Here is a 16,299-nt window from a genome sequence, read left to right as displayed (position 1 = left end):
ATTAGTGTGACAAAACTACCGTTTACTCAAAGTATCTTTCTAAAGAAGATAACAGCACACACATTTAGTTTAGTTAATTTTAAATTTATTTAAAGGTATAAAGTGACTAGTGACCTCTACATGTGAGAGTGACTATAATAATATTAATGTAAATACAAATTAAATAATAATATCACCCAACGTAAGTACACATATTTCTTTAGATATATATATTTGAGTGTGTGGTTTAGGTTTTACCCGGTAGGTGGCGCTGCGATCGGGATAGTTTATATGTTTTAATTTATATAATTAAGTAATTTAAGTGATAGATTAAAAATGTCAATGGACTTTATCAGTTTTTGGCACTATGACATACAAACGTTGTTATTTTCGCTTATAAATTGATATCAAAATAAATAAGTATAAATAAATAAAAACCAACAACAAAATTTCAGAACGAACAAATATTAAAAACTACAATGTTAATGGTTTGATTCCGCCCAGTGTCCGTAAAGACGTGGCGTTAAACATACAATTAACTTGTTATGGACTCATACATACATACATATTTATAGTTATACATTTAGTCAGTTACTAAATAGCCGCGGTTTTGACTGTGTGTTTGTTTGTTTATGTGAAATTTTTTACCGCGCTTTTTATTATAAGTATCAAGACATGATTGTTGCTTTTTAATATTAAATCTAATTACAAATACCGCAGAATGTCAACAATTTGTATGTATATAAGTAAAATTGCTAAAAACTGATCGATTTACTAATTAGAGATAACACAAAACAAAAAAAAAACACGCTTTTTCTAAGAGTTATGCATGTATATGTTTACAATATTACAATGTTCAAAGCACAAACCAAAACAAAACTAAATCGAATAAAAAAAGAAGTATTTAGTTATTTTGAAGGTTAAGATGAAGGTGAGTGTGACTGATAAGCATATACATGAAATCATTTTCTATATCAAAGTCCACCTTTTTATTTTGGTATTTTAAGTGATAGTATTAGTGATAATGTGATACGTTAGTAATTAAGTAATATAATAATCATTAATTTCAAGTTATAATCAATTATTACATCTTTTAAATCGTAGGTAGATAAATAATCTTTTTGTAAATTATTAATTGCAGTGTTTAAAAAAAATATTTAATTATACTTATTAAGTTTATTTGGGTACAGAAATATTTAAAAAAAAGATTGTGCGAAAGTTACCGATGCAGTATATGCATATTACATTACATTAACAGCCTGTAAATTTCCCACTGCTGGGCTAAGGCCTCCTCCCCCTTTGAGAAGAAGGTTTGGAGCATATTCCACCCCGCTGCTCCAATGCGGGTTGGTGGAATACACATGTGGCAGAATTTCGTTGAAATTAGACACAAACAAGTTTCCTCATGATGTTTTTCTTCACCGCCGAGCACGAGATGAATTGTAAACACAAATTAAGCATATGAAAATTCAATGGTGCTTGCCTGGGTTTGAACCCGAAACCATCGGTTAAGATTCACGCGTTCTAACCACTGGGCCATCTCCGCTCTTATATCCACCAAATATAAATCTCAAATAAATCTTGCACATTTTTTAAAACTTGTTACACTTAAGTACATATTTCGAACTCATGAAATTTCGAGGGGCATGTTATTAACACTTAACCTGTTTTTACTAAAATATATTTGAGAAAATAACAAGAGATATCTGTCTGTTTTTAATAATTAATCCATTCTGTGTATAGTATAAAGTACAAAATATATTTGACCAGATATCCGTGTCTAATGACAAATCTAATTGAACGTCAAAATATGTCTACTAAATTATTAAAGTAATGGAGGAGTTTTCGCTTGCGTTAGCGTTGGTTAACACACGTGTTAAGAGATTTTGAGTGTTTTCGTTTTGTTTTGTAGTATATTTTATTGTTAATAGTGCTTTAGTTGGTAGTTGGGTTAAGTGGTGTTAGTAATATTTGTAAATCTTGTGAGTATTTAACGTGTTTTAATATTTTTTAGCTTCTAAGTTTTATAATGGAGGTTGATCCTCCTCCTGATCCCCCTGATCCAGGTGGCTCAATAGAGCCTGTTCCCGATACTCTATCTCCTCCCTCTGTACCTGTTTCCCGAAAACGCCTCGGTAATGATTCCATTAATTCCGATTCCAATGCCAAAAAAACCATAATTAATCCTAGTTCAGCAAATCCCTCAATACAAACGATTTACACTCATCCATCCTTCTCTGAAGGCCCTAAAATGTATTCCGACGATGACAAGGGTCCTTTCATCGTTCATGTGTCCCGGGAAGTATCTGACCCAGCTTCAGGAACTACTATACGGGCAATTAAATTCGGACAATTCCTGCACACTCATAAAATTAAGAGTATTATTAACGATGGTGTTAAGAACATAGGCCGTAACAAAATTTCAATTGAATTTTCAACAGCTCAAGCAGCAAACACCTTTCTAGTTAATCCTATTGTTGAAATGTGCAAGTATAAAGCTACTGTACCGACTTTTAATGTAACTAGAATGGGATTGATTAAGGGTATTCCCGTGGACTGGACGATGGAAGAACTGGCAATGTCACTTGAGCTTCCCACTGGATGTGGTGAAGTTATGAAAATAAGACGCCTGAATAGAAAGACAATTGCTGACAGTGTAACTACATGGGTTCCTACCCAATCTGTTGTAATTACATTTAGAGGTCAAATACTTCCTTCAAAAGTGTATTCCTACCATACGTCCCTTCCAGTAGAAACTTATAAACTTCCCACTATCCAATGCCTTAATTGCTGCCGTTATGGTCATATTAAAACTCAGTGTCGATCTCAACCTAGGTGTTTTAAGTGTTCCAAATCCCACACAGGTGAGTCTTGTAGTGTAAGTAAGGATAACGCCACTTGCTTACATTGCTCTGGTAATCATTTTACAACAGACAAGGATTGTCCAGAGTTTTCTCGCCAACAATCAATCAAAATTGTTATGTCTCAGGACAACATTTCATACATTGAAGCATCCTCTCGGTTCCCTCCTGTACGTAGATCCTATGCAGAGATTGCAAAGGAGATGTTTACCCCTCCCACATATTCTCCAATTCTCCCTAGTCAACCTATCCCTTCAACTACCAGGTCCTATCGGAAGACTGTTATCAGTACTCCTCGCCCAAGATCACCTCTTGGGAAAGGGTATGATAAACAGGCCCATCAATCGATCGTTAGTAATTGTCCCTCTACTGCTCCTAATGGTTGTGCTCTCAACCAAAACACTCCTAACCCTCTTAATAACAATCCCAACTTCTTAGAAATGCTAACTAAGATACTTCTTAGTATTATCTCAACATGTAATGATATCCCCTTACCGTCCAACGTTGCTCAAGACTTATGTCAGTTATTCTCCATCCTTCACAATGGCCCCAATCAGCTTCCTTCAATGGAACTGCAAGAGCGTCCGGCCTAAAAAACATGAACTCCTCTCTCTAATAAACCTCCATAAACCTGTCATTATCGCCATCTCTGAAACATGGTTGATCCCTGGATCCCGATTCCGGGTCCCAGGCTTCTCCTGTTTGAGGGATGACAGAAGTGATGGTTATGCTGGGAGTGCCATTTTCGTTCGGCACTCTCTTCCCTTTTCCCAAATTCCTTTATCCCTTCCCAGCCAGCATATTAATGCTGTTGCTGTTAGAGCCCTTAACATCTCTTTTCTTTCCCTGTATATTCCTCATCCTAATCCAGCTTTAATTCCTGATATATCTGCCATCATTTCCTCTCTCCCTAGTCCTATCCTAGTCATGGGGGATTTTAACGCCCATCACACCGCCTGGGGTTCACATTTCTGTGACCCATTTGCTCTCTTGTTGATGGACATATTTGATGATGCAAACCTCTGCATCCTCAATAATGGCTCACCAACACGTAGAGTATATCCTAACCAAAACCCAAAATCCGCTGTAGACTTATCCTTAACTTCTCCAGTCCTTGCTTCTCAAATATCCTGGAATGTCCTCTCATCCTCTTTTGGCAGTGATCACTTTCCTATCCTCCTTTCTTTAAATCACCGATCCATTGCCCATATCAATCCAAATCCCTTATTAAAATTCAAATTAAAAAATGCTAACTGGTCTGCATATGCTGAGTCTGTTGATTCCATGATCGACACCCTCTTTGTTTCACAAGACTATGGAAATGTAATTCTTTGCTATGATCTTTTCCTTAATGGTATTTTAACTGCAGCTAATCTCCATTTCCCTAAAAAACGCACCTCAAAAAATCATTTGCTTTCCACCCCCTGGTGGGATGAGGAATGCAAACGATTATCTGAACAGAGACTAGAGGCTGAAGCATCATACTCATTGTGTATGTCTTTGGATAACTTTTGTAAGTATCAGAAAATCGACGCCAAATTTAAACAATTAATTTCTAAAAAGAAAAAAGTTAGTTGGATTCATTTCTGTGAATCCCTGAGTCCTCGTTCCTCTTCCTCTGTAGTCTGGTCCCAACTTAAAAAATTCCGCCGATGCCTTAATTCTGTTGACCCTTCCTCAAATACTCCTTCTGAGTGGCTTAACAATTTCGCTGATAAGCTTGCCCCCCCATTTGTCCCTTATGAGGACAGTTTTCTAAATTCTACGCCAGCATCCACATCCACTTTGGATGAAATGGATGCCCCCTTTTCTTTTTCCGAACTTCAATGTGCGTTAAATGGTTTATCTGATTCTACTCCTGGGGAAGACGGCGTTCCTTACTCTTTTATTTGTAAATTAAATGAAAAAGCGAAAAAATGTTTTTTAAACATAATTAACTCGGTTTTTATCAAAGGAATTGTCCCGCAATCTTGGAAGACACAAATTGTTATCCCGATCCTTAAACCGGGTAAGAACCCTTCGGATTGCAACTCATATAGACCGATAGCTTTATCATCAACTTTGGCAAAGATCACTGAACATCTGTTGAAGAACCGCCTGGAATGGTTAATGGAAAGCAGAAATATACTTGCTCCCTCCCAATTTGGCTTTCGGAAGGGGTTGAGCACCATTGATAATCTAAGCATACTCACAACAGACATTCGAATTGCCTTTGCTAAAGGAGAGTACCTTGTCGGAATCTTTCTAGATATATCTTCTGCATATGATAATGTACTTCTTCCGTTACTCAGGCAGAAAATGCAACAGCTGAGTATTCCACCGAGGATAGTTCATCTCATATGTAATCTGTTAACTTGCAGATCAATAACGGTTAGACACCAACATCTCTCTCTTCCCCCCAGACTTGTCTGGAAAGGTCTTCCTCAAGGCTCAGTACTCAGTCCTCTGCTTTACAGCATATACACCCATGATCTCGATTTGTCTGTTAACAATTTTTGTAACATTCTCCAGTATGCTGATGACACTGTTTTGTATTATAAATCTAGCTCCATTGAAAATTTAACATTTCGATTAAACTCTGCTTTGCATTACCTATCCCAATGGCTCTCTGACCATGGCTTATCGCTATCGATAGCCAAAAGTCAAGCAGTGGTATTTACTAAAAAAAGACGTATACCTACCTTTAATTTGTTTTATGAGGGTCAGTGCATTAACTTTGTAGACAAAACAAAATTTCTTGGTATTATTCTCGATCACCGACTGAACGGAATTTCACACTCTGACTATTTAGCCAAGAAATGTGAAAAATCAATTAATGCCCTTAGAGCAGTATCTGGAGTTTGGTGGGGAGCTCACCCTTATACATTGAAGCTGATCTATAACGCAATAGTTCGTAGTCATTTGGACTATGGACTGTTTGTTCTAGATCCATTCAATAAATCAGCTTCAGAAAAATTAAACAAAATTCAATTTAAATGTTTGCGCATAATCTTGGGTGCGATGAAATCCACTCCTACTAATGCTCTACAGGTTGAGTGTGTTGACCCTCCTCTACATATAAGGAGGCAATACTTATGTGACCGCTTTATCATCAAATTGTTACAGCTATCTTCCCATCCTCTATTGGCCCGATTAAACAAATTATCCCACCTTTACAACCCAGACAGACCGAAATCCTCATTCCTATTAAACAGTTTCCTCAAGTATACCAACCTCCCTCATCCCCTTACCACTTTTCCCTCTAATCCTCTTTTTTCCACCTCCTTTAAAGCTCTTATTTATAATACCCCCGTTATTACAAACCTTGGTCTTATAAAAGGTTCCCCTGATACTAGTGTCCAATTTCAAAAAATGTTTCATCAAAATTGGCCAAATCACCTTCCTATATATACTGATGCCTCTAAACTCTCACCGACCGGCTGCGTTGGCGCAGCCTGTTGGATACCTAAATATAAAATAGCCCTTTTATTTAAATGCCCCCCTGAAACCTCTATATTTTCCGGTGAGGCCATTGCTTTACTGGAAGCTATTATGTATGCCCAGTCACACAACATACAACAATCAGTTATTTTATGTGACTCATTAAGCTGTCTGTTGGCCATTAAAGAAAATCCTTTTCGTAGCAAATTAAGACTTTCTATCGTTTTTAAGATCAGAGAGGCTCTGTTGTCCTGTCACCAACAAGGCCTTCAGGTTTTGCTGGTCTGGATTCCAAGTCATTCCGGTATTATTGGAAATGAGATGGCTGACTCATATGCTAAGATTGCCATCCAATCTGGTTCATCTGAGCATTTTGTCAATTCCTCTCGAGACCTGCTCACTCTTGCGAAAGCTCAAATGGTTAAATCCTGGAATGCTTTTTGGATTTCATCAAAATCGGTTAAAGGTAAGTATTATTCGGCGTTACAACCTGAAATTCCGAGGCGACCTTGGTTTTCACTTCACAGGCACGCTGACCGTTGGGTCACATCCACTATCTGTCGGTTACGCCTCGGCCATTCTTGCACACCTACCCACCTAGCAAAGATAAGAGTTCGAGATCACTCGCTGTGTGAATGTGGCCTAGACGAAGGTTCCGCTACCCATATCCTGTTCCTTTGTCCTAAACTTCTTCATCCCATTTACGACGTTCTCCCTCCTAAAGTTCCTCGTCCTATAAATGTTGAATGTTTGTTGACGTTTGTGTTTAGTCCATTTTGTTCTTTTTTGTGTAAATACATTAAATGTAATAAAATTAAGTTGTGAATAGTCCAATTGAGTGATATATCTTATTATATATAGTTTAGAATACTAACAATTATTTGTAATTTATCCTATTATTAACCCTTAATGTTTGTGTTGTTCTAGGTTACGGATTAACAAGGAAATTACTACTACTATACTTGGCTTTAAAATTTAATTGAGTTTGTTATCTCACCTATACCGATCAATCTCATTCGTGTCTTCTCCATCCTACGTGACATTGGCGAAATAATCTGTGCCCTGTCGGCACAACTAAAAGCCATTAAACTAAGAATTGAATTGAATTGAATAAAGTAATGGACATCTATTATATGTTATTTTGATCAAACCTCGATGTAGCCGATGTCGAGTCGATGTAGAAAAAGTTAATTATTTTTCTATGTTGTCTTGGGCTGAGTGTTTGTGGTACCGTCGTTACTTCTGATTTTGCATAACACAAGTGCTTTAGCTACTTATATTAGGATCAGAGTAATGTATGTGATGTTGTCCAATATTTATTTATTTATTTAGAAGGAACAAAAGCCTACCACCTAGTAAAAATGCATATATTTAAATGATTACATATTAGTATTTGTATACATATTTGTTTGATTCCTAAAAATAACGAAAATAGATCTTTAAATACACTCGATTAGATTATCATTATTTAAGGGTTAAAAAATAAATCGACTGTAGCGCACAATGACTTTATTTTCCAATTCGAATATGTTGCAAGTTGTAATTGTTCTTAGGAGGCGGTGATCTATTTTTAGATCTTATATCGAAATAAAACAAAAAACTGTAACGACCTTTTAGGATATTTCAATTCGGGTTAATATAACGTTTTAGCGTCAAAAAGTCAATATGTGAAATAGTTTAGAATAAATATTGTCGAGAAGCGTAACGACTTGAATAAAAAGAAATATTTACTTAGTATTAACTTATTAAGCATTTGAATCATTACCGTATTTACCATACATGGCACACGGGGCACGTGCCCAGGGCCACCGTCCTGAGAGGGCCCCGAAGAACCAACAATTTGTTTCATACGTTTATGCTCACGTTGACTGCTATACATTATATTTTCGAAATTGTCATATTTGTAAGAAATAACTAACGTATTTATCAAAAGGCTAGCGACGATAGTCGATATTAAAAGTAGAAAGCTATAGACGTCTCTTCATGAAAGAAATATATATACTATAGTCATAAGATTGTACAACTAATCAGATTCCTACAAATTTACGAAAATTACCGCACCGTTTATTTCAAACCATATTTAAGGCCTGGCTATAAGAAAATTATTTGTACATGGTAGTAAATATCTACCAAAAGGGCGCCAAATTCATGGGTGCCCGAGGGCCCCAGCATAGCTTGAGACGGCTCTGATTTGAATATCGCTAATAATAATATAATCGCTAAAAATAGTATCGCTAATAATAATAAACAAAATGCACTTTATTTTATTTTATATTTACTTTTATTAAAATAATTTAAAAAAATAATTGCGATTAATTTTATGATAATATAATACAAGTATTTTAATTATGAGGATGACATTAAAATATATTGTTAATAGATATTTTGTACTGACGCAGTTCACACATGCTACACCATGTCTGCTAATATCAACAAGGATTTGGTACGGGAAAGAGAAAAGTGTAATTTTGATATACAAGAACTGATTCACATAATTGATGGGTCGAAGGAGAAGACGTTGATGAGAAAGAAAGTGGGTAAGGATTCATTAAATAATACCTTTTTTTGGCTTTTATTTGTGCCGAGAGAGCACAGATTATTACGCCAATGTCAGGTGCGATTAAATAATTCCTATTAAGGTATGGGTTTGGTGATGAAGATGAAGGTCTTTTTGGTATTGGTAAATTTGAGTGAGCTTTGCAGTACAATAACTACATACCTTTTAAAAATAGTAACACTGTAAGTGTGTATATGTATGCTATATTAATCATATGTTTTTCTATTTTAAATGCCATCATAAAATGTGATCATTTTGTCATATATCATATATCATCATTCGTTGGTTATCTAATAGAATAAATAAATATAATGTGATATCTTCCGATAATGGGTTTTCGCAGAGCTTAATAAAAGACATATTCTAATAATATATATATATATATATATATATTATATTAATAGTTTTAAAAAAAATACCTTGTCACTTTTTAAGAGTATGAAAATAACATGTTATGTTAAATAAATTATTATTTAAAATAATTATGTAGACAAGAAAGCGCCAAATTAGCAAGCCAGAGACTTTTTTCGATTGATTTTATTGGATATGTGAAAATAAATCAAGTAATTTTGGCCAGTAAAAAACGGGTTCATTATTTAAACTGATTTATTCCAATAGTAGTGCACCCTTGGCAATCCATTGTATTTGCATTTGTTTTTTATTTAATTAAAATTTTAAAATATTTGTATTGATGACTTTTACATCGCTAGGCGGCTCGTAAACCATTGCGCTATTGACGCTTAGAAATGTGTATTCGCTTCGTCACACACACATACATACATACGTTCGTCACACATATCGAAGTTATAATACACATTAACCGATATGTTCCTTGTATCATCGTAGATTATTAACTAGTTTAGATATTTTTAATTCAATTGAAGACAATTTGAAGGATAATATGTATGACATGAATGTTATTTTAATGTTTACAACAGCAATCTTTTAGTTCCAAAGTTAGTGTTCATAAATATATTTGTATTTTTTTGCGGTCAAAGTGCTGACACTGAATGATAATGTACTTATATTGCTGTAATAATTGTATAATATATTTCACATTAAGGCAAATATGCAACATGCATGTATTTTAAAATAAAAATAATGAAATTTTATTATGTACATTTGTAAGTTTAAATTAAAGGTTATGTTAAATAATTTAACATAACCTTTAGTGAACTTTTTCTTGCATATTCCGTTTATTTATAAAATATGCGTGTGTCATTGTTATTACGTGGTTTTGCCTCGCAGAATAATGAAATTTTATTTAACGTGATCTTATAATCGTTAATGTCAACCTGGTGACAGGAGGGCTGGTTCGTTTTTTGCCCAGAGGATCGTATTGCGATTCAACGGGGAAATGCTGCTAGCATTCTTGCTAACATTCCACGTTGGTACTTCTACCAGGGGGCCAATTCTACTAACATATATCGGTTATGATACGTTCCCGATCTAATTTCAACTATTCTTCATAAAAATAAACCTCAGTTGAATCATAACTGAGGACCATTACTTATTTATATCGGCTATGATTTAATTCTGAATACATCTAATCTAACTTCGATCGAACCGCAATTGGATCGTGTTAGTAGAATAGGAAAACAGCTGAATGACAACGATTATGCTTCGATTCGATTGCGAAGCTATTCTCTGTTACCTTATTTTTATAGTGCGATGGGGCAAATTAGGCCTGTGATGAACAACTTTACGTGTTCTGAAACATAAGAAACGTTACTCCATCTGTGGTTTTGGGTTGCTACCGAATATTTGTTGACAGAACAGGAATATTTACTGACTCGACTCGACTTGAAACCGGAATCGCGGGAATTGCTATCAACAAAAGTAGTTGCCTCCCCGAGGCCTGTCATAAGTGTCATAGTCTTAAAAATCCAAAATTTAATACAGTCCATTTTCCATAAATGTAAATCGTATAAAAACTTACTATATAGTTGAATATAATAATATTCATGGACTTGATGATTCCATTTTTAAAAAGTAAACGTTTTAGAAAATATTTAAAATATGCTTCAATTTAAAAAGCAGTGCTTTTGATTCGGTTTCCAGTTATTTTATAATACTCATTGTATTATCTTTTCCACCAATACTAAACTTACAGAAGATTTGGTACTAAGCGTAGAAGACTTAAAAGATGAGATACCTGAAGATTATCTCAGTCATAAAGAAAAATTTGAGAACGCCGTTCGAAAGGGCTGTAAATTGTTCGACGTATACCTTGAACTCATTGATAATAACATTCAAAAAGCAGATCGTTCGTGAGTACACTAAAATATGTTACCAAACTTAAAATGTTTGATTCAATTTTAATTTAAAATATCTTTTCTTTTATTTTCAGACCTTCAAATATTTATCGGATCCACGAAGGTATTTTAAAGCAAGTCAACCCGTTTCTCTTACATTTTGGTTTATTTATACCGACGATCGTGAATCAAGCGAACAGTGAACAACAAGCTAAATGGTTAAGGAAAGGTTCAAAGATGATAGGCACTTATTCTCAGGTTAGTTCTAAGTTTCCTGAAACAGATCATGAATGTGAATCAGCATTCGTTTTATATTTTTATATTTGATTGATATTACCTGTGAAACTTTGTATTTTTTTTTAATTTACTCCAAACTGGAACACAAAAATACTAAGTATTCCTGTGTCGCGATATAATATGTGATGAGTGAGTGGTACAAAGCCACCACTACACTAACACCAAGTAAAGACTATTGCACCAAACCTTGTTCGCATTCGCTTATTTTTCGTAGTATATTTCAGACAACTCAAATATACTTAAAATACAATTTTACCAGTAACTATTGAGTTTCTTTGTGTTGTCGATAGATTTTTATCATTTGATAGATATTTATCTTTTTTGTATAGACTGAGCTCGGCCACGGCACTTTTCTAAGAGGATTGGAAACAACTGCTACTTTTGATCCTGAAACAGATGAGTTTATACTAAATAGTCCAAAATTAACTTCATACAAATTTTGGCCTGGTGGATGTGAGTATGTTAAAAAATAATTGTTTTTTTTTAAATCCTCAGTGTATATTATTTTTATGCAAATAACTGTTTCAATTAAATTATAATTAAAGAAAAGATTAAATATATAAATATAGAAGCGCAAATAATTTAGCTTTAAAAATATTTTTGGTTATTTTTTGTTGTTCGAATTCAGCTAAATAGTAGATTTTAGCAGTTAATAGAGTTTAGTCGGTAATTATTATTTTACTTTTCTTCTAGTGGGCCATATATCTAATGCTTCTATCGTAATGGCTCAACTCCACATAAATGGAAAGTCTCATGGCATTCACCTTTTCCTTATACAAATTAGAGACTTTGAAACACATGAACCTTTACCTGGAATTAAAGTTGGAGAAATTGGACCTAAATTGGGCTTTAACACTGCTAATAATGGTTTTGTTGGATTCAATAACTATAGAATACCAAGGACAAATATGCTTATGAAGAATGCACAAGTTTTACGGGTAAGTATTAGAATTAAATTATGAGTTTCAAGTTGGAAGTTTCTTTTTATAAATAATTAATTGCACTAAATCGCTTTTAGGACGGAACCTACATAAAATCCAAGAATGATAAGCTGACATACGGTTCTATGTTGCTCATACGAGTGCACATATTAACGGACGTGGCTTACGAGTTGGCCAGAGCTGTAACGATAGGCGTCCGGTACTCAGCTGTGAGACATCAGTCCGTCTTAAAGGAGGGGTAAGAATGTAAACTAGTATTATCTATATTATATCGATGAGACAAGTTTCTATGTATCTAGTTTTTGTGGACGTTGGCTTTAGATATTATTTTAGAATTTAGTATCCCTTAGCCATAGATATTTTTGAAAATTAGAGAAATTTTCACTAATGACATTTTTAGTATGCGGAACGTACGTAGAAATGTAATGTTTAATATTAGATTGATAAAATAAGGATATTTTCCGTAGTGAACCGGAATCTCAAGTATTGGATTATGTGACTCAGCAACATAAGCTGTTTATATCGATAGCTTCGAGTCATGCCTTCAGGGTATTGGGTCAATGGATGTGGAAAACTTACACAAAGGTCATGGCTGAAATCGGGGATGGAAACATGGACCAACTGCCGGAGGCAAGTCTATTTGTAATTTGTCACAGTAGATAGCTCGAAGGCACTAAAAGATACGAACTCGGCTTTTGGTATTTCTCCTGTGTTGCTAACGTTTCCAACCAAGCGGTGATAGTACTTCATTAAGGATTCCTAATTATAACATAAAGTTGTGGTCCAGTTGCACGCATTGTCGTGCTGCCTGAAGGCGGTGAGCAGTTACGACGGCGTGCAGTGCGTGGAGCGCTGTCGCCTCGCGTGCGGCGGTCACGGCTACCTGCTGTCGTCCAACCTGCCCGGAGTGTACGGAATCGTGGCTGCAAGCGTCACCTACGAGGGCGAATACACGGTTCTGCTGCTTCAGACGGCCAGGTCGGCTATTTAGATATTTTATATTAAGTAACAAGGATAGTAGAGTTTTCCGATAAAGACCCTGGGTACAATCCTATTACATATATTACCTATTACAAAAAATACACTTAAAGAACCTTATAAATACATTCTTAATTTGTTTTCTATTCTTTTCAGATATCTAGTAAAGGCATGGAATGGTGCGATTAATGGTAAAACGTTACCATCGAGTATTGCTTTCTTATCAGATAATTTCAATCAAAAATCTAGCTCGTGGGACAATTTACCGGAAGCTATTATTGAAGGATTTAAAGCTGTTGTCGCAGGGTAAGGACTATTTAAAAACGTAATGTAAATTATTTAATTATGCTAAATAAACATATGTTATATTATTCTTTATTGTCGAATAATTTTGAGTCTAAATAATTCAGTGAAATAAAAAAAAATGGTATAGATTACAAAAATGTTTACTCTATTTCCTCCGTGTTCATATCTCATCCTTGTAGAACACGTGAGACGGTTTAGGAAGCATTCTTGTAGAACACGTGAGACGGTTTAGGAAGCATTTAAGCCATTAGTCCAAAGCTTGAACCTCTCCGGTTGTGTTGGAAGTCAAACTTAGGGGTCTCTTTTTCTTATGAGTACATTTACCGATATTCTTTCTTTGTTGCATAACGGAAGCTTCACAGATATTGCGGCCATATAAAGTTGCACTTAAAATCTATAAGGTCGAAAAGTATACTAACGTAAAATTTAAAAATAAAATGTTTTCAGAAAAATTAAGACAGCTTTCGACTCAATTCAATCTCATGTAAACAAGGGTCGAGATTTCGAAGATGCCTGGAATTTGAGTTCAGTTAAACTAACTGCTGCTAGTGAAGTGAGTGACTCTTATTGTTCTTTTTTTTACAAAATATATGACAATTTTTATGTTGATTTGCATATATCACACAATATTACTTGCATAGGTACATACATAAGAAGGATAATCGAATTATTGTGTCAAACGATGAGACATAAAAAGAGAATGACATAATTTCTAAGTATTTTTCTTGCCATTTAAAATTTTACTACTGCTTAAAACTGGAAAAAACAATTCCAAAAAATCATAAGTTTATTTCAATATTTAGAAACTTCGGAAGGAAAAATATTTCGTTATTTTTTTCAAAATATTAACTTTTGTTTTGCGCAATACGGTTTTGCTAACGGTCGGTTGAAAACTAATGACGCCTGAATAGGTCTTCTTAAATATATATTATACATGTATGTAAGTTGCGTAAAAATTACTACATCTTTACGTTACATTATAGGCGTATTAAGGGATTTATCAGAAATACTTTATTATGTATTTAAAAAAAACCGCTTTTACTCGTATATAATTTCACCCATTACGCCTTTAAACAACTTGCTTTCATTGCTACTTTTATTTTAGATTTGTAATATATAAAAATGGTGTTCCACTAGGATTAATTATAGGTACTTTTGAATTCCTGATATTAATGACTGACCATCCTATCGTTGGCATCGTGTGTATATATAGGCTGATAAACTATTAATATTATTATCAGAAAATGGACTAAATGATTTTTATTTCGCAGGCGTACGCGCGTTTTCTTATATGTGATGTGTTTTGGTCGGAAACTAAGAAAATGACAAATGTGTCTAAAAATGTTGCAGTCGTGCTGCTACAGTTGGCTGAACTGTATTTGGTATATTGGGCTTTGGAAAAAAGTGGCGATCTTTTAATGGTAATCATGGCAGTATATATAAACAAATGTAGATTTGTTTCTACTCCTTTGGTATAAGTGTTACAACTATTCTGGGAATACATTCTAAGCAATTACTGTGAATCTTATCTTAAACCTTTGTTAGTAGATATTTTTTGTGAATGTATTGCAGTTAATTTACATATTTATCTTTAGTGGTCGAGTTTTTTGTTTCATCAAATCATTTAATATTATAAGAAATGTTTATCCTAAACAAACATTTTTATGCGTGAGTTATTTCAGTATTCGACGATATCGAAGAAAAATATAGACAATATTCAAAGTCGATATGAAGAACTGCTCGGTCTTATTAGACCGAATGCCGTAGGACTTGTCGACGCCTTCGACATCAGGGACGAGGTAACATTCGAAGCATCTCTTTCAATTATATCATTTAGTTAAGGACCGTTTGAAATACTACACAACAAATTCATTTTTCGCATGTGTCGGATTTTGTGCTGCAGATCATATGTAAAATTTTATCAGATGGTTTTGCTACCAGTGTTATAAGTCTTAATTCGCCGAACAAAAATAGAAGATGAAATATGCAAATACGCAAATGCGTTTGGCGTGTGCACGGTTCGGCGGCCCCCCGACCTCACTCGCTTCTCTGAGAACGTCATCCATATCACGATTAAATTATCGACGGAAGATAAATTATTATTATTAATATGTTATATAAGACGTTTAGTACCATTGATGGAGATTTATTTAATATACTAATCGAATTATCAATTAAAAAATATATATACGCAACAATAATTCTTTTTTGTCCAAACAGATCCTCTGTTCGACCCTTGGATCGTACGACGGTCGTGTATACGAGAGATTGATGGAAGAAGCCGCGAAGAGTCCGCTCAATAAAGACAAAGTTAACGACACTTTCCATAAATATATAAAACCTTTTATGATAAAACATAAATTGTAAACAGTAAAATACTCGTTTTGTATCGATAATAAAGTAATTTATATTGATTTGTAAATTATAAAATAGTTGCTATTTTACCTTTTTAATGGGCATTCCGTACTACGTATACGTAAGCACTGTCACTGGTCAAACTTGTCAGTTTGTCAACCTCCTTGCAAATATTTGTGTAACTAACTTGGTGGTATATAAAAAGAATAGATGTTGGTCAAGCAAAAATTTATGCGATTGTTATTGTTTTTTTAATTAGTTATTTTATATTGTAGCTCTTTATTTTTACTATTGACTTTTTTTAAATTATACAATCTATGTATATCAAATAAAAATATTTTTATTTTCCT

General features: G+C 34.3%; 1 protein-coding gene across 1 annotated transcript; it reads left to right on the top strand.

Moving 5' to 3' along the window:
- Positions 1 to 8,635: 8,635 nt before the first annotated feature.
- On the top strand, positions 8,636 to 16,138 carry LOC113401387 (probable peroxisomal acyl-coenzyme A oxidase 1). Its single transcript, XM_026641291.2, has 13 exons — positions 8,636 to 8,797; positions 10,931 to 11,087; positions 11,168 to 11,330; positions 11,699 to 11,822; positions 12,063 to 12,307; positions 12,388 to 12,548; positions 12,778 to 12,940; positions 13,098 to 13,288; positions 13,445 to 13,594; positions 14,042 to 14,147; positions 14,866 to 15,015; positions 15,277 to 15,393; positions 15,815 to 16,138. Exons 1-13 carry the CDS (start codon positions 8,677 to 8,679, stop codon positions 15,959 to 15,961), a joined length of 1,995 nt encoding a protein of 664 aa, XP_026497076.2. The 5' UTR covers positions 8,636 to 8,676; the 3' UTR covers positions 15,962 to 16,138.
- The last annotated feature ends 161 nt before the right edge of the window (positions 16,139 to 16,299 follow it).

The sequence above is a fragment of the Vanessa tameamea genome, chromosome 2, assembly GCF_037043105.1.
Source record: "Vanessa tameamea isolate UH-Manoa-2023 chromosome 2, ilVanTame1 primary haplotype, whole genome shotgun sequence".
In the NCBI taxonomy this organism is placed as follows: Eukaryota; Metazoa; Arthropoda; class Insecta; order Lepidoptera; family Nymphalidae; genus Vanessa; species Vanessa tameamea.
Note: the sequence above shows the minus strand (reverse complement) of the source record. Positions and strands in the feature narration are given on the sequence as shown.